The 19,908-nt window shown below is 39.2% G+C and overlaps 1 protein-coding gene across 1 annotated transcript in view; it reads right to left on the reverse strand.

Moving 5' to 3' along the window:
- SNTG2 (syntrophin gamma 2) overlaps positions 1–19,908 on the reverse strand; it is a 169,069-nt gene that overhangs the window by 67,725 nt on the left and 81,436 nt on the right. The window contains exon 10 of the mRNA XM_057431918.1: positions 5,765–5,894. Within this exon, the coding sequence (XP_057287901.1) occupies positions 5,765–5,894 (130 nt within the window). The remainder of the gene's footprint in view (positions 1–5,764; positions 5,895–19,908) is intronic.

Consider the following 19,908-nt stretch of genomic DNA (forward strand, 5'->3'; position numbering starts at 1 on the left):
ATTGCTGTCAGCCCAGCACCACTCACTGGGAGTGAGTGAACAAGTTGCCTGACTGGGTTTTAAAACATGACAACTGGATAAAACAAACTGGTGATCAGACCTCAGGCTTCATCTGAGCAGTTGTGCATGACATGATGAAAAGACACCCTGAATAAGGTTAGTAGGAATGCCGTCACACCCTGCCCGTATTCAGCAACAACTTTTATCCGTGGTTCAGACACAAATACACACATAAAGTATTCCAAAGCCATGTTAAACATACAGAAAATGTTATTTCCTTGCAGGAGCCAAAGACATGCTGAATAAAAAGATTACTATAGTATAACCCAGGGCAAATAAACAGGACTAGCTGGGATCCTGTCTCACCCCTCTTTTTGGTTCAGTCAAAATACTTAAGCTCCCTGTATGACAGGAAGAACTTTTGTTATGTTACTTTTTATTTTATTGTGCTCAGATGTGCCTGGAAAAATGTATGTGAGACTGGCCATGCAGGTTTTCTGCAGAATGAGGGTTCAGTATTGTGAAGAGCATCCTCATAGCCAGTACCACTTCCCAATAGTAAGGGCAATAGGGAAGATTGCTTTGGACTCCACAGCTATTCACTCAGCTCATCCCCTGTTCAAAGCAGGGACAGCTGCAGCCCTGACATAACTGTGTGGAGAGGAAAGATCTCCTGCATCACATTACATCCCTATATCACGTAAGACAGAGAGAGAGAAGTATTCACTCTCCACTTCACCTGGCATCACATACTCTCTACTTGCCTCCACAGCTGGTAAAGAGACAGGAATACAAATGGGATACACTACACCTTGCTGGTAGTGCATGAGCTTTCAGTAATGCAGTACAGCAATGGGAGTTGGAGACAGCATGGGAACTACTAAAACCAAAAACTTGGATCTGAAAAAAGACTGCAGGAAACTTGGAAAAGGAACTATTAAGCAACTGTAATTCTTATACTCTAAATGCATACATATGGGTCAAGAACAGGATGGGAATTAAATGATGCAGAACCATGTACCAAAATTGAAATACCTCCCAGGAGGGGGTTTATCTCACTTAACTTTGACAAGCCAAAAAATGAGAGAGTTATACATCTAATACACCTATACTCTTTCTAGACAGCAAAGAAACAGAAGGATCTTGATAGGCACCTACGTTATTTTCCTGGCTATAAGAATATCCTATGCAACTGCTTTTTTTCTTGGCTGAATTTAAGTAATTAAGCAATGTGATTCCTACCCTTATTGACTTCCCTTTGCAACCTCAGTGGTTTGAACTGTGGTACTTTCAAATGGAAATTTTTTGTGTTTAAAAACAACAAAAAAAAGCAGCAGCAAAGAAATATTATCATGTGTTTTCACTCTGGGAATAGAATTGTTTTCATAATCACAGAGGCAGTTAAATTTGCATACTACTTCCTACACACAAGGATTTTGTTTCCATCTGCATGTACCCCAAATTCTGCTGTGTAAAGAAAGTCCTTCTCAATCCTTTCTTTATATGCATCTTCAAAACTCTTATTTCATAGGTTTCTCCCTATTCATACAGAAATGTCACTGCACTACAATACAGATTATCACTTAAATATACATAAATATACATAAAGGCATAAACCAAAAGGTTTATAAATTGTGACATATGCAATTAAAAAATATGTCAAAGGCATAAATATGATCTGGATTAATAACCCAGTTCTGAAGCAAAATTTTAAGTTTCTAGCATGCTCCAACGAAACTGCTGGAAAAACTCATAAAAGTCATAAATAATGTTCAAAGTGGAAAAACTGCATCTTAACTTGATCTCCTACCTGCTTATGAGCTGCTTATCTATGTATTTATTTATTTTTATTTTAAATTCTATTTTAAGTAGCACCATTAAAAGATACTGAGGAAAAAAAAACAACAAAACCAACCTTGAGAAATATAAGAAATAAGTCTTTATAATGTAAATGAACTGGCAGCATTACTTTTAGGTGCGTCTACTGATTATGACTGCATTAATGTTCAGTGTTATGTTTCAAAGAAAACAATTATGATCCATGAGAAAAGCTGCATATACTTAATAGTTGACTATCTGAATGGTGTGAAACAGAGAGAGAAGTATAAATTATTCTAAAGAACTTTCCCCTAAAAAAACGTCTCCAGCACAGCATTGCTACTTCAGCCTGCAAAGAAACCTCTAGTTGAACAAATTAAGAACAGGAGCAGTGAGAAACACACACATATCAACTTATTTCCTGTCTTTCTTGTTTCATCTTGGCAGCTTCACTTCCAGCTTCTCTTCCCTTTCTCCCCTCAGTTTCTTCAGCTCTACCTCCTTCTGCGAGAAAAGAGGTGTATGAAGAAATAAATGTGGGAGTGCTGATTCATCTCTATTTGTTTCTGTCAAAGGTAAATGTGAAGAGCTTTGAGTGCATTGAGAAGTTTGGGAATTGAACCACAAAGGAAGATGGTAGGGAAGTTTCACGCTGGTAGAAAAGCATGTGAAAAACAAGAATATGAATAGAGAAATGAATATTTTGGGGTAAGGAAAAAAAGTGATCCATACTGCTTTTAAAGCTGATTATTACTCGGAGATTTTCCAAACTAAATGTACAGGGCATATATCAGTAAGCAGATACCCTTACATCTTTCTCCATGTTACAGTATTCCCCGTGCTCCTCTGTATTCTAAGAACTAACTCTCTCTAGGTGAGTACCAGTATTTTTATTTCTCATCTACCAAGTAACACTTTCTAGATATGCTAACATCCTGGGGTAGCTTCCTTATGCAGTGATGCATTTGCACATCTTCACTGTTGAAAGATGACTCCTCCTTTACACTTGGTCCCCAGAGAACTTGTCTTTAAATGGAAGTTAGATGTTTCAGTACTTCAAAAGAGTAGTCTGACATTAGCAGAAGTGTCACATTGTGGCAGAGCTATTTTTGCACTGTCTACATTAGGAGTGTCTTGGCATCAGCAGGAAGTCTGACAAAGAGCTGCAAGCTGCTAAACAAGACTGTAGTATGGTAAAATAAAGTATATTAGGTAAAGTGATATGTGAAAGACAGAGTGCACTGTAAGAAAACAATCTGTATCAGGAGCTCTTTAAGAACTAAAATTCTAAAAGAAATTCAAAATAGTATGCAAACCATGCAAAAAAAAAGCATGTATGTAAGAGTAGCATGAATAGGCACAGATGAAATACGAATAGAGAAGATGCAGCAAGAATTGTTAAAGTCAAGAAACAAATATCAGCACAAACAAAATCTAAAAATATCTGGATGTTTAAAGTGAATAGTTGCAAGTATTGCTTACATAGTAATAGGTCAGGTAAAAATGCCAACATTTTTTCTGCCAACAGTATCAGCAAGAAGTTCCATTGTGGCCACATATCTAGCAATTAGTTTATACATAGAGATGATGGCATAGGACAGGATAGGAAATTAACAGTTTAAATATTTGGAGAAGCAACTGAACTTAGAGTCAGCAAGGACTCATGAAAATAACCCTGAAGTAGATAAGGGATTATCTGAAATAATCTCTAAACCAGTAGTGATTATCTTCAGTTGCTCCTGGAGAATGGGGGAGATATGCTACAGAAGTGTAGAAGTGCAAAAAGAGTAAAAAACCTCTGAGAACTACAGATCCATTTCCTAACATCAATTTCAGAAGTATGATAAGAAAATAATCATTTTGTGAAATGGTAGTAGTAAGGTAATAATTCAAAATGGGTTTTCAAGAAATCTTAACCAGAGGCCTTGCTCAAAGCACTGTGGATTTCAAACTGTATGTGTCTTCTAACGGCAAAGAGGCAGGAAGTCTTCTTCAGGCACGTTTTGCTGTACACTTCAGTTGCATTCCAGCCTCAAACTCCTGGTCTTAAATAATGGTTTGCAGTGAAACGGATTCTCACTGACTGTTGCATCTCCTGTTATGATGATCAGTAATTAAAATACACAGGCTGCACACCTGACAAAATCCGTAAAGGTTTAAGTACAAGCAAAACGTTCACTTACTGCTATCAGAAGACTCTATCAGAACATATCATGTTCTGTATAGTTTACTCTCTTCATCACCAAGAACACAAAATGTGAATTTATTATCCTAGCTGTTGTTTCTTAGACCCTTACCCAGAACACCCACTTATATGAACACGAGGTGGACTACTTTATTTATAGAGTTCACTATTGCAATAGATAATGGAGAAGACCAATGCAAGTACTCAATATGTAATAAAATATTGCTGCAGACTGGTCACAACACAGTCACTATGTCAGACACTATGTTAGAACATATGCTACTGCATATAGTGAATTTGAAAAAAACAGACTGGAACTCTAAGAGTAATAAAACCTGCTTGCATTTATAGCCACTTTTTATTGACTTATTCACCTATATCCTTGGAGTGGCTTTTATTGAGTAGATTTCTTTAAAAGGCAAAAGAATCTGGCTTAGTAACTATGAACTGGAATCACCCTAAAAATATTACCGTACACTTCTTTTTGCTATTCATATGTAAGGAATTACGAAATCCCATGAATAATTTATATTACTTTCTTAGTAATGTAAATGAAGTAATGTAAAATCTAATAGTAATACCCTGTAAATTATAAAGATCACTAAATAGAGAACAGCAAACATCTATAAAGAAGGCATCATAAGCAAAAATCACCACTTCTGTCAAAGACATTGCTTAATCAATTGAATACTTAAAAAGGATTAACCTAATAAATGAACTATTATGATTCTAGGAAATGTGATTCCAAATAACTTTTGAAGACTAGAAAAATAAATTCAATTTATAATCTGTTTCTACCAAAGTTCTATGTTGAAATCCAGTACAAATTCTACACAATATAATTTGAAGATCTAAGGAAAAATTAACCCGAGTATAAAGTATAAATTAAAGACATTACTAAATCATAATTTATAAAAAAAGTTGCAGCCTGAACACATTGAAAGAAAAAAAGATTAAGAAGCTGCACAGGCAATTCTTCCAGGAACAGCTGTGCTCTTATACTTTTGCCATCAATTTCTACCATTCAAATACACGGAAATACATTTTCAATATTGTACATTCTCAAGAATCAATATAATTTCATGTTTCATTCCAGAATCTTGAATAGTTTTCATTTGTTTTTTCCTGGAATAGTAATGTGCTGCCCAACTAATAATTTTATGTTTCTCCAGGGTTCGTTTAATACTTCTGCTTTCATTAGCAAGCACTACTTATGAATTTACAGGAATAACTTAAAGCAGTGTAAGCACCTTTGTACTTCTAGGAAGAAAGATGGAATAAGACAGCCTTAAGTAAATCGACTCCTAGTCAACTTATAGAGGTAAAAGTACTGTCTCCCAATAAACCTCTGTAAGTCTTGGTTTACTAGCCACAGGATTTCCACATGCCTACTTCAAAATCAACAAAATTAATTTCAAGCACATTTTAATTAAAAATATGTAAAAATTAAGTATTTGGTCACATCTACACATCTGTGAAATGACCAGAAAGGATAAATATTTTGCATTAAAAAAACCTTTAAAATAATAAATGCAATCTGATTTTCTACCATTCTCTTTTCTATAATAACACTGCAAGTCTTGAAAATGTCACGATACTTTTGATTGACCCACACAACCTCTCCCTGTTCTTTCTTCTCCTTTTCCTCCACATAGACGCGTTTTATATATTGCAACTTAAATGTGAATTATTTTCTACCCTTGGAAAACTAGAAATATCTTACAATAGCACAGACAAAAAAATATGTAGGAAGTAACATACATTTTGTAGTGTCAAATCACTGATGTTAGTTGACATCGCTCTCAGCCAGTCAGCACTCTCCTGGGCTGTATAAAACTGAAGTATCCCAGTACTAACTCCATCGAGTGCCAGCACTTCAAATGCATTAGATCTGCAGTAAGAAGAAATATATCTGTAAAGGAAGATACGTCAGTTTTCTGAAACTGCCCAATATTTCTCAGTGTTCAAGTGATTTTACACCTTTTGAAAAGTTTTGAGTCTTAGCTTTACAAATCAAACGAAAGGCAACAAATAGAAGAATAATAATGGGCAGCACCAGGAGCAACACATACAATAAGTACTTTCTATGTACCACCATATATGTGCTGATCACTTACTTCCCTGGAGTGTATATATTATGCTCATAATTACTGAACTTATGATAGTGCATTCAGGAAGTATGCATTACATCTTTTTGAACAAACATATATTATTTTAAACCAAAATTATTATTTTCCTCATTGCATTTTAGTTTCACTTACTAGTAATGTATTAAGTTGCAAGGACTGACTTCCCTAGCTTTAATTTCTTGAATTCCTACACTTTTCTACATAACATTTTAAGCAGTGTTTCTTTTAAGTTCTTTTATGACACAGAAATTTGAAAAATAATGTACTTAAAAGTTTCTTTAAATAACTTTGGAATGTAGGGCCTTTTCTCAAAACAGCACTGATGTGCTAACATGCAATTGCCATTTAATGTGGTTTTTACTCATCTTTTAAGTGTTTATATAGTTATATAGTTATCTATACTTTTAAGTGTATATAGTTTATTCTGCAAATGCTAATGCTTTCCTTACTATCTGCAGTAAGTCAGGCACAATGTACCTAACTCTGAAATCCCATATTTAGATACTGATGGGATATGAATGATGATTATTTTTTTTTTTCAACAGGAACAACAAAAGTTTAAGTAGCAGTATGGAAGCCTAAATTTAAAACATGTGACATGCAATAGTTTCAGCAACTAAACTTTGGCAACCTACATAGGTTATTTAAGTGCTCATGAATGACATGAGAATTAGATTTTAGTCATACACTATTGTGAAAGACAATTATAATTTTCTGAATGATTGTGCAAATGTTTGTTTTGTATATAAATCTGGAGAATATCACTGCTACCTTCTACATTCAAAAATTAGGTATTTATACCTAAATGCTGTATTGCTTTCTTTTTGGTACTAACCTAGAAGGAAGCAAAACACTGAATGAAGATAACTGCTCTATGAAGCTGCTGGGTTTTCCTGGGATTCTCTGATCTGAGGTAAAGTCTTCTGCTTAATTTATGATACATGTCAATATAAACATTCAAAATAACACATAGAGGTTAATAGGCAGTTGTTCATTCATGTATTACTGAAAAAGTTAGTAATCTAACATTTGTCGCTTGTAGGGAATTTGATGATGAACCTGAATACTGAACCCTATACACTTGCTAAAAATGTAATGTAAAATACTTATCACACACAATATTTACAAGACAAAGTATTCTAATAGATATGCTTAAGTATTAAAAGAATCAGAAAGGGGTACACCTGCTGTTCCCAAATCAACTTTCTTGGCCTGAACTTTTTAAATGTACACCACAGATTCCTTTGTTTTCTTTTCACAACTGAATTATCATGGTAACTACTAAAACTCGATGGTGATGGCACAATTCTGTGTCACTTTCATTTCAGTAAAACTGTTTCACCTCTTCAGAAAGAAAGAAAAGGTCAAAACAAATCCATTTATTGTCTGCAAGTAAACCGAGTGAAATAATCACCTCTCAAGCACACTGTTCCTTTTACCTAAGGCTCTGACAAAGATCCCAATAGTGCTGTAATGGATTGACTTACAGTATGATCTTTTCAACATCTCACTGAGACAGTGAAGATCTGTCCTCCCCTATGCATTGACACACAGTGGAGAATGGAAGCAGACTTAACTTGGTGCTGTGAAGAGAAGCCATTCACAATACCTAACTTGGACATCAAATTCAAGTATCAAAGCTAAAATGCCAGAGCCCTTACATGAACAGAGAAGACAATCCAGAGCACTTAACAGAGCCAAGAAATGCTCTCCCCTGAATCCACAGGGTGCCTAGATACTAATTCAGCTTCACTTCATAAAGGCATGCAGTGTGAATGCCTTATCCAAATGGCACAAAGTTACACAAGAGGCTGATGAGAGATCACAGAAGGGAACTCCCCAGCTAGCAACTAATGCAACCAACACAGGCAATCAAGATTAAAAAGTAAGAAGTTTTATTAAAAAAATAACCAATTTTTATCATTTGGTTCTGGTAATAGTGAATATTGCACTAAAACCCCTGTTGTCCTTTACTTTAAAATATAGTGATCAGTTGTAATAAACAATTAACAAGTCTCAAACAAACACATCTGGGATCTGAACTCTTACTGACAGGATATTTGCATAGAATCTAATCAGGTGTGAAGGATCCTGCAAGTCCTCTGGACCAGCCTCCTCACTAACTGGTATAAAATACACATCTTTTTTCCACTGGAGATGAAACTGGACACAGTATTTTAGATGCAGGTATTTCAGATGTGGCCTCAGGAATTCAAAGTAGAGGAGAATAATCACTTCCCTTGCCCTGCTGACTACAGTGTAGCTAAGGCACCCTCAAGTGTAGGTCTTCACCAGTGAAAGCGCACACAGCTGACTCATGCTCAACGTGGTGTCCTCCAAGATCCCCAAGCTTTTCCTGCAGTATTTTCACTTTGGTTTATTTTGAATTAAACTTAGAGTAATGATGTAAGATAACTGAAGTAACACAGACATTATGCTTCTACAGGTATTTTTTAACTGATGTGGCAGTAGAAGCGGCTGGATTCCGTTAGATTTGTAAGAACTTGTGCAGAAGAAAGTGATAGTGGGAGGCAGAACAGTTAGCATTCATGAAACCTCTTATTCTGTTCCCTTTGAAGTCACAAATAGTTACACTGGCACACTGAGGAAAAAGAACAAGGTTAATATCACCAGCTGAAAGATAAGAGAGTAGAATGCAGGTGTGAGGTATTTCACTTTGCTGCAGACAGAAAATATCTGAGGAATTCCAGTCTTAGCATGCTTTATTTGTATTGAAGAGGCAGAAGTTTTGCATGGAAACAGGAACAACCTGAATGACTGAAACTATATGCAGTATCAGTGTATTATTGTCGTCGCTTGAGTGCAGAATGTGCACTAGGACCAGTGATGAGCTGGAGAATGAAGTGCATATATAATTATTAATTTCCTTTTTATAATTCCAGCACAATTATGAGTTGATAATAATTCAAGTGAGATGGATTTCACCCCACTCGAGCATATAAAGTGCTGTTGCCTAAGTATATGGATGACAGGCAGCAGACAAAAGCAGGAATATGGCAAATTTAAATTCAACATTAGATTTTTGTTTTGTTTTTTACCCAGGAGGTGATCAAATACTAGCATAGCTTGCCCAGAGCAGCTGTGGAATCTCCATCCTGGGAAGTGTTCAGAAATTGACAAGAGATGGCCCCGAGCAATTTGCTTTCACAAGACATGCTTTGAGCAAGGTGCTGGACCAGCTGACTTCCAGGATCCCTTCCAGTCTGAATTATTTGATTATTTTATAGCGAGTCATGCTAAACTCAGGAACTATTTTGTTTTACCATAAGCAAGAGCATAAGACAGCTGAACTGGATAATTCTCTGGAGATGCTTATTTCCTTCCATTTACTCCAAAGTGAGGCTGGGGATTTAGCACATTGATAGGTTAATGACTATTAGGGGTCTACAGTCAGGGGGGATGAATCTCATCCATTAAACTCCAACCCCACAAGAATTTTGTGAATGGTCCCACAGCATTTAGGTAGAATGTAATTTTGCCTTCAGTTATTGACATGCAGATGTCCTTTTAGATTCAGAGTATAAAAGTCACTTGTTAATTCTACTCAGCAACTGTAAGAAAATACTAGTAAATATAAATTATCAAATTAAATAAGATTAGTTTCACCATCTTATTGAATGAATTGGCATATAATTATTATCAAAGTTAAAAACTCTTCAGCTGTATTTTTAAAAAGTCTTAATGCAAGTATTTACAATTTATTTTAATCACTAGGATACTAAACATGTATGTGCTTTTCTATTTGCTCCTTAAGCACAATGGAAGTATGTGAGAGAGGTTACCATCTTAAAAACAAATCTCTCAACTGTATTTTACAGTAACACTTGTAAAAACTTGATTTAATGATGTGTTCAGAGCTGATTTGATATGTCAATGGCTTCAGTCTCCACTATAATACCTAAGTGTCTCATTAGTTTTTTTATATACTTGAAATGGCTAACAAGACCTATATCTGGATAATAATTATTTGACTGCCTGCCACTGTAATGCCAGTTTAGATTTGTGTTCAAGTTCAAGCTTTATAAGCTTTTGGCATGAGGAATGTCTATAGCTCATGACAATAGAGCTCTGTCATTACTACAGAGAGATCATCAGTGTCATTATGTTCTATGCAAAAGATTACTTCTTCAAGATGTTCAGTTCTCCACACGATCTAAATATTGAATTTATACTGCCTATAAACATTCAGATATGTTTGTTAGGGAAAAAGAGATGGCCATGTGTTTACACTTAGTAATGTAGAGGGTTTCTTTGAAATCTAATCTTTAATTTTTGACATGCTTTCAGGCTGCAAGTACATTGTATGCAAAAGTATGTCTGATTTCTGGCCAAAACATTTTACATCACTTCTTACATAAGGAACAGGTACTAATGCACCTCTAGTCTCTAAAAATCAATATTTGGTGCTAATCTTTTATTATGTGTGCCATAGCTCCTCTTTAGCTTCTTTTTCCTGCTTACACCTTGATTTATCTCTGATTTAGTGGCTTATTCTAGCCAAGGGTAAGTGGCTAGAACTGAGACAAGATCTGCACAATGCCTGGTCAGGCTTGGGACAACTTTCTGCTTACAGTCTGTTGAGCAGATCATACTCTGTAGCCTGAATTCACCTGATCCCTTGCAATTGATTTCCAGAATGTCTTGCTGCTTGAGCAGAATTGTGACAAACACATTGGAAACATTTTAATGATGCTTTTAAAGAAAAACACACATAGCAGTCTTCAGGCAGTCCTTAAAAACTGTACCTAGCAAAAATGCTTTAAAAAATCCACCAACTTCATGGCTTATTCTTTTCACATATCACCCGAACAATGTAGAAAAAATTAAATTATTCTGTGCCTTAGATTCCTGAAGACATAATAAAATGCTTGCTGGAGTGCTCCAAAGGTCAATAAATTCAGAGCAAACATTACAGTATAGGCTCTCATACAGGCAGATGCCAAGCTAGTTTTAGTACTTTGTAACTGTAGTCAAAAAATCAATACGCATGGTAGAAATCACAAAATGTATCAAATATATCAATATTTATTACATGAAATATATCAATTTTATTACACGGCTATCAGGGCTAAAAGCCATTGAAAATGAATGTCACTTTCCAACTGTATGCAAAATGAAAAAAAAAAGTTAGAATTCCTTAAGTGCCAAAGGAGCCTCAAACTCAGAGCGCCAACAACCACCGAGGGAGCCTCAAGTCCTCGACAGGACCTGCCCAGGAGCCGGCAGCTCAGCTGACGAGAGCGAGCAGCTGACTCACAGGGGGCGGAGCCAGGAGCAGCGGCACCAGCCATGAGTGGGTAAAAACCTGCCCCAGGGAGCGCGAGCGATCAGGGGTGCGGCGAGGGAGTTTGAGCGGGCGAGAGGGACGGTGAAGCACTTGCTTTATGAGCAGGGTCTGGTCTGGGAGCTCTGCTCTGGCTGTCCCGGCGGTGGCCAGCGAAGGCACCCAAACAGAGCCGATGAGAGGGGAGGCTGCAGTGCAGAGCTTGGAGTGTAGAGAGAGTGCCTGCACTGGTCTGGTGAGGGAATGGTGCACAGTGGGCAGGGCTGCACTCGGTGCTCCCTGGTGGAGGTCCTCCTGCAGCAGGGGCTGAGCTGCGGGATGCTGTCAATAGGCTGACAGATGTCAGGGAAGCTGGGAGAAAGCAGGACTGCCTGTTCCTGGCCCAAACTGTGCAGGGGCCTCAAGCGTCCCCTGTAGTTCATGAAGGAAAGAAGGAGGCTGTTAACCCGGGAAGCTGGGAAACAGTAACAAAAAAAAAAAAAAACAAAAAACAAAACCAGAGCAACCCAACGAAAAAAAAGGAGGAAGAGGACAATTAAAAGCAAAAGGTTTCCTCCTAAATCTGTTGTCCCCACCCAGAACGGCTTTGCCCTGCAGGATTTTAATGAGGAAACACACTCGCACCATGAACAACCAGTGGATGCACTGCTAGAGAAGATCACTACTGGTGCTGCCAGGAAAAAGCGGTGGGTCATAGTAGCAGGGGACTCTACTTTGAAAGGAACAGAAGCACTCGTCTGTCAGCCTGACCTAGTCTCAAGGGAGGTGTGTTGCCTACCAGGAGCACAGATCAGGGATGTTGCAGAGAGGCTGCCTGCTCTAGTAAGTCCTGCTATTACCCACTTCTATTGATTCATGCGGGTGCCAGTGATACTGACAGCAGTAACCTGGGAATCATTAAGAAGGACTGCAGAGCCCTGGGAGAGGTGGTTAGGGGCTCTGGAGCTCAGATTTTCTTTTTGTCAATTCTCCACAATAGAGGGGAGGACCTAAAAAAAGCCAGGTGGACTGGCTAGGTTAATAAATGGTTGGAAGGGTGGTGCCATAGTCAGGGGTTTGGGTTATTTAAAACATGGGACACAATTTAGGAGGCCAGGTCTACTGGGGGCTGGTGGAGCTAGTCTGTGGTTTTGGTAGAAGGCTTACTAGGCCGATCAAGAAAGCTTTGAAATAGAGGTGTTGGGGGATGGGGGGGTATCATTCCATCCCAGCACTCCCACTCAGTTGCCAGTACTTATACTAAATGCTCAGAGGAATATAGATATCCTAGCCGCTCCAGCCAATGTGCTGGCTTCATTTGGAGCTCAGCTCAGATCCCTGTCTACAAATGCCTGTACCATGGGGAACAAACAAGAGGAATTAGAGGTGTGTGCACATCTACAGGGGTATGATATAATAGGCTTCACAGAAACATGGTGGGATGGCACCTATGACTGGAGTGTTGGAATGGAAGGTTACAGGCTCTTTAGAAAAGACAGGCCAGGCAGATGGGGAGGAGGAGTTGCTATTTATGTTAGGGATAGTCTGGAGGTTATGGAACTCTGTCTGGAGACAGGTGAGCAGTCAACAGAGAGTTTGTGGGCCAGGGTTAAAGGGAGAACAGCGATGGGAGACATTACTGTGGGGATCTGTTACAGACTGCCTGACCAAGAAGACTCTGTGGATGAAGTGGTCTATAGACAGATAGGAACAGCCTCACACTCACAGGCCCTTGTTCACATGGAGGACTTCAACCACCCTGATATCTGCTGGAGGGATGGTACAGCCCTGCACAAGCAATCCAGGAGGTTCCTCGATTGTGTGGAAAACAACTTCCTTTTGCAAGTAATAGAGGAGCCGACAAGGAGAGGTGCCATGCTTGTGCTCACCAACAGGGGAGGGCTAGTTGGAAATGTGACGCTCCGGGGCAGCTTTGGTTGTAGCGATCATGAGATGGTTGAGTTTGAGATCCTCAGGACACTGAGAAGCATGTGCAGGAAGCTCACTGCCCTGGACTTCAAGAGAGAGCAGACTTTGGCCTCTTCAGGAACCTGCTTAGTAAAGTTCCATAGGATATAGCCGTAGACGGCAGTGGGGGCCAAGACTGTTCAAGGATCACCTACTACAAGCTCAGGAGTGTTGCGTCTCGATGAGAAGGAAGTGCAGCAGGAGGGCCAGGAGACCTCCTTGGATGGATAAGGAGCTGCTGAGGGAACTTCAAAGGAAAAAAAAGGCTTATAAAAGGTGGAAGCAAGGACAGGCAGCCTGGGAAGAATGCAGGGATGTTGTTCAGGAAGCTAGTGACCACGTTAGGAAATTAAAAGCATTAAACTTGGCTAGGGATGTGAAAGGTAACAGGAAGGGATTCTGTAGTTACATTTCAAATAAAAAGACTAAGGACAACCTGGGCTGTCTCTGGAAGCTGTCAGGAGAAATGGCTGCCCTGGATTTGGAGAAGGCTGAGGTTCTTAATGACTTTTTCGCCTCAGTCTTCACTGGCAAATGCTCTGACCACACCACCGAAGTCTTGGAAGGCAGATACAGGGACTGTGAGAATGAAGACCTTAGGCCCACTGTAGAACACCTGGTTCAAGACCATCTTAAGAGCCTGAACGTGCACAAGTCCATGGAACCTAATGAAATCTCTCTGCGGGTCCTGAAGGAACTGGCAAATGAAGTTGCTAAGTCACTGTCCATCATATTTGAAAAATCATAGCAGGCAGATGAAGTTCCCAACAACTGAAAAAAGGGAAATATAACCCCCATTTTCAAGAAGGGGAAAATGGATGACCCAGGGAACTACACAGCAGTCAGTCTCACCTCTGTGCCTGGCAAAATCTTGGAGCAAATTCTCCTGGAAGGCATGCTAAGGCACATGAAAAACAACAAGGTGCTTGGTGACAGCCAGCATAGCTTCACTAAGGGGAGCCTTCTATGATTGGCTACAGAACTGATGGACAGGGGTAGAGCAGTTGATGTCATCTACCTAAACCTCTGCAAAGCGTTTGACACTGTCCCGCATGGCATCCTTGTCTCTAAATTGGAGAGACATCATTTTGATGGATGGACCACTCGGTGGATAAAGAACCGGCTGGATGGTCGCACACAAAGAGTTGTGGTCAATGGCTCAATGTCCAGCTGGAGACCAGTAATGAGTGGTGTCCCTCAGGGATCAGTGTTGGGACTGGTCTTGTTCAACATCTTTGTTGGTGACATGGACAGTGGGATTGAGTGCGCCCTCAGCAAATTTACCAATGACACCAAGCTGTGTGGTTCGGTTGATACATTGGAGGGAAGGGATGCCATGCAGAGGGACCTCGACACGCTTGTGAGGTGGGCTGATGCCAACCTTATGAAGTTTAACCATGCCAAGTGCAAGGTCCTGCACCTGGGTTGGAGCAATCCCAGGCACAGCTACAGGTTGGGCAGAGAAGAGATTCAGAGCAGTCCTGCAGAGAAGACCTTGGGGGTCTTGGTTGATGAGAAAATGAACATGAGCCAGCAGTGTATACTCGCAGCCCAGAAAGCCAAACCTTATCCTGGGGTCCATCAAGAGGAGCATGACCAGCTGGTTGAAGGAGGTAATCCTGCCCCCTTAATTCTGCTCTCGTGAGACCTCACTTGGAGTATTGTGTGCAGTTCTGGTGTCCTCAACATAAAAAGGCTCTTTCACGGATACCCCCTTCTCATGGTGAAAGAGCTTGTGTGCCCTTGTGAGGTTGAGAGGTATGCTGGTGGTGGCACATGCCTCCGTTAGGGTCTCCCATGTCAGGCAGGTCTCAACTGAAGGGGCAGACAAATTTTGTCCATGGGCAGGATGGACTCACTAGCCTTTGGGCAACCGTCCTAGGAGAAGGACAACTCTAACTTCAAACCTGGGCAGATGGAGCTCATTTAGCCTTGTAATGCCATCCATCTAAGAGAAGGATACTCTAACCAAACCTATGACCTGAGGACTTTGCTGTCGCCGTCCAACCTCGCTAGGACCTGGGAGATAAACCTCAGGTGTAAAGGTTGGGGCCAGTTCCATGCATGCTGTGACTCACCTAAAAAAATCCACTGCGCAGGCTGGAAGGGTTTACTCACACTTGTAGTAAGTGTGGGTAAAACCATTCACAGATTTTTGTTTGCAAAGTGAAGCCATCAATCAATCAACATAAAAAGGATATGGAACTGTTGGAACAAGTCCAGAGGAGGGCCACAAGGATGATCAGGGGAGTGGAGCACCTCCCATATGAAGACAGGCTGAGAAAGTTGGGGCTGTTCAGCCTGGAGAAGAGAAGGCTGTGTGAAGACCTCATGGTATCTTTCAGATACCTTCCAGTATCTGAGGGGGCCCTAAAATGATGCTGGGGAGGGACTCTTCGTTAGGGACTGTAGTGATAGGACAAGGGGTAACGGGTTAAAACTTAAACAGGGGAAGTTTAGATTGGCTATAAGGAAGAAGTTCTTTACTGTATGGGTGGTGAGGCACTAGAATGGGTTGTCCAGGGAAGTTGTGAATGCTCCGTCCGTGGTGGTGTTCAAGGCCAGGTTGGACAGAGTCTTGGGTGACATGGTTTAGTGGGAGGTGTCCCTACCCATGGCAGGATGGGGCTGGAACCAGATGATCTTAAGGTCCTTTCTTAGTATTCTATGATTCTATAAACTGAACTAGATTTGATGTAAACCATACTAAGTATACTGCAGTCTAACAGACAACTCTAGATGTATAATATGTTTCTAACTGAAAAATGGTCAAAAATATTCAGCAAATGATGATGATGCTAAAATGCCACATTGTAATACTCTCTGTATTTTTAAAATAGAGCCAGCAAAAAGATGTCCTTCAGTAATATATCAGACTGTTCAACCTTAAGATAGATGGTTGTGAAAGTTTGAGCTTATTTACACCCCCAGAAAATTAATGCTGAAAATATGAAATAATCTTGAATATGATGGAGAAAAAAAGTAAATGAGATCAGGGGGGGCATCCAGACTGGCTGACAGCAGTTTAGCACATCAGAACAGCAAGAGCAGTTGAACTCACAGATGCTCTACACAGAATATACAGTACTGTGTATTAAAAAAGAAATATCGTTCTGTGATTGATTTTGTTAATGAAGGTATGCTAAGTCTGCTGTAGTCAACTACAAGAATCTCAAAGGTGAAAAAGCTATCTTTCTATCAGGGAAAAGAAGGATGGAAGAAAGCCAAGTGTGCATTACCTGTGAGTGGATAGACAGCAAAATAATCATACAGGCTTCACTTTCCTTTCACAAGCCATAACATTTTGCATAGATACAAGCCAATGTCAAAAGCCAGAGGGATGTAGATAATTTTTATAGAAAGAATGATACAGAACCCTCTGAATTTAATTCAGGTAGGGAACAGGGACAAGATCTTTCATACAGTTCATCTAGCTGAAGAAAAGGCACACAACTGTGTATGTGACACTATAGAAGATAGTTCCAATACTTCAACAACATTAAAAAGTAACCTGGCTGTTCTAGTGCCAGTGCATCTTCTTGTGACCAACTGAGGTAACTCAGAGAGTAAGATACAATGAAGCATTGCAACAAAACAAAGTTATGACAAAGAACATGAGGGAGATAAAAAGCTACAAGGATGACATATAGACTCATGGACTCATTTAATACTTAAAAAGCAGCCACACTGTCTACAATACATGCAAATAGGCTTTAAGTGAATATTCAGAGAATAGCAACATTAGCATATTGGTCAGCAGGATCCATGATACATTCAGGGGAATTGTCATGGACTCATTAAATTTAATTTAGACTGATGGCTGAAATGTGAAAGGGAACACAGATGTGTAGATATGGTTGAAAGGAGGATTGTTATCTAGACTGATGTCATCATTTATACTTGTAATAGCTTATAGGTTTTATTTTGTGGAAAACAGACACTTGATTTTAGAGAGCAATTACTGAAGACAAATGTTGGAATTTATGTTTATATGAACATTGGGAAATGTAAAAGAAAGGATACAAGTGGGATAATAGTAAAAATATGTACATGCATTTCAGAGAAGGAGAGAATAGGGTAAGAGCAGTCTGGTATCCATTAGGCAAAATAAACAGCTTTAGTAAGAACATGGGAAACACCTCATCCACAGTTAGTCTCAAGGCGGTATTCCTTTAATGCTCATGTAGATGTGCTTGTTGGTTTACCAAAATAAACAAGAAGTATTTAGTAGCACTAAAGTATCATGGGATAGTGATAGGCTTTATGGAACAATTTCATCTTCCTTTAGACTGTTTATGACAAAAAGGAAAAAAACCCAACACCAGTAATAAAGGAGTGCTGTGTATATTAAATATACATGGGGAAGCAAGACACATCACAAAAGAGCACTTCTCTCCAAGACTGAAACTGAAAGCATTAAAATCCCCAGTCCTCACAAGAAAAAAATATGTCTGTGATGGGTTGACCCTGGGCCAGCAGCTAACCATCCACACTGCCCCTCACATCCCTATACCTCTCCAGTGGGACAGCAGAGACAATAAGAAAAACAAGTAAATTTGTGGGTTGAAATAAAAGTACTTCAGTAAGCAAAGTGAAGAGGAGAAAAAAGCCCAAACCAGACAAACCCACAACAAAACAAGTGATGCAAAGGCAACCAATCACCATCTCTCACAAGCAGAATGATGCCCAGTCAGTCTCCAAGCAATGGCTAGCTCACCCATAGCCCCTCTTCTCAGTTTTTCTTCCTGAGGCATAGAATATCCGTTTGGTCAGTTTGGGCCAGTGGCTCAGCTTCTGCCCCCTCCCAGCTTCTTGCTCAGCCCAGCCTACTCCTTGAGTGGAAGCAGAGCAGGAAAAGCAGAAAGTCTTGCTATTTCAAAAGCGCTGCTCAGCAACAACCAAAATACTGGTATGATATTAATATTGTTTAGTCAGAACCCAAAATACAGCACCATATGGGCTGCTATGAAGAAAACTAAATCCATCTCAGCCAGACACAGTGTGATACCAGGTGTTTTACTTCCAAGAATTCTCAAAAAGCACATGCTATTTTTGGAAACTGGAATCCCTTGGGGTTGCTCCATCTAATGTGTACAGTGCACAGAATAGGAGTGAAACTGCTTCAAACTATCAAGGTGATAACTGAACTCAGAGATTTAAATTTCTATCTTCCTCCTAGTATCCTTTAAGAGCAATGATAAGTTGATGATGAGCTGATGTCTAAATGTGGATGCAGAGATTTGTTCTCTTAATTCCAGAAGAAATTCTGAGCCTTGGATGATTGGAGGCCTGTGATAGACTGTAAAGGGTCAGACCACATGAATTAGTCTGTTGAAGTAGGAAGGAAGTGGTGGAGAAAGTGATGAGAGACTAAATAAAATGGAATTAAGAGTTCAGACTGCAGAAGAGGCTAAAACTTTTCTAGACAATTTATTATTATTCACCTGTGATGCTTTAACACAAAGTTTAGGAGAGGAGCTGCCAAATGATTTGGGAGACTAATTTCTCCAAGTTAAAGCAGTGTAACTGTCCTACTACAAAATTTTTTTTTAGGTCATTTTCAGGAAACAGGTAACAAATCTGACATAGGTCAAGAAAGGTATACACATGAATTTCTGCTACCTCCTGGTAGCATATAACCTATATAGGTGATGCCTAAATACAGCTTCCAGTTCTCTCATTAAAAAGAATTAGAAGCAAAAAACATAGAGCAACCCATAAAGAAAATGGACAATATTAACAGTGAATAAACTTTGATCCTCATATATACGGAGAACTATGGACTACTTGGGCCACAACTACTGGTAGATTGGAAGTACTCCTACCATACAGAATATTTTGCAGAAAAAAGCTGATGCATGCTGTGATGTGTTAAACCTTTCTCAAGCACATTATTTATTGAAGCTTTATTAAACTTCACTTTTGCTTTCATGTTTCCTGAAGTTCAGGAAAATCACCTCTGCCATCCTATTCCAAGGCTACTTTATGAACCATTACATAGGTCTAGATCTCTGAGAAGCAAAAAGATTCTACAATTAAAAATACAATATTTTGTACCATGCAGTTTGCCAAAAACTCTTGTCAATATGGATTTCTATATGACAGTGATATACAGCATAGTCATGATGATTGTGTAAAAATGATCATTTGTAAAGCTAAAGAAGAATTAATTGACAATATTAGAAATTGGGAATAGAAGTATTCTATTAAAAGTTATGGAATGAAATGTAGTAGCTTAAAAATTAATTCAGTTAACACCAAGCTTAATCTCTGTACTAGCTCCTGATGCTAGCTGAATTCCCAAAATACAACAGATTGTAGAAACATACTTGTAGAGCTAAGTATATTGTCCTCTTTTACTGTATCTTTGGTAGCCACCATGCATCCCATTAATCTCAAGAGAAGATGGACTGCATACTTTTTAATAAGATGACATTCATATCTCCACACAAAGAATTCTTTCAGAGCCAACACTCTCCAGCAAAATATTAGATACAGTTAGCTAACTCAGTGTTTCCCTTTTT

This window comes from Pezoporus wallicus, unplaced genomic scaffold, assembly GCF_028554395.1.
Source record: "Pezoporus wallicus isolate ANWC-B61680 ecotype Strahan unplaced genomic scaffold, APGP_CSIRO_Pwel_v1 contig_161, whole genome shotgun sequence".
Classification (NCBI taxonomy): Eukaryota; Metazoa; Chordata; class Aves; order Psittaciformes; family Psittacidae; genus Pezoporus; species Pezoporus wallicus.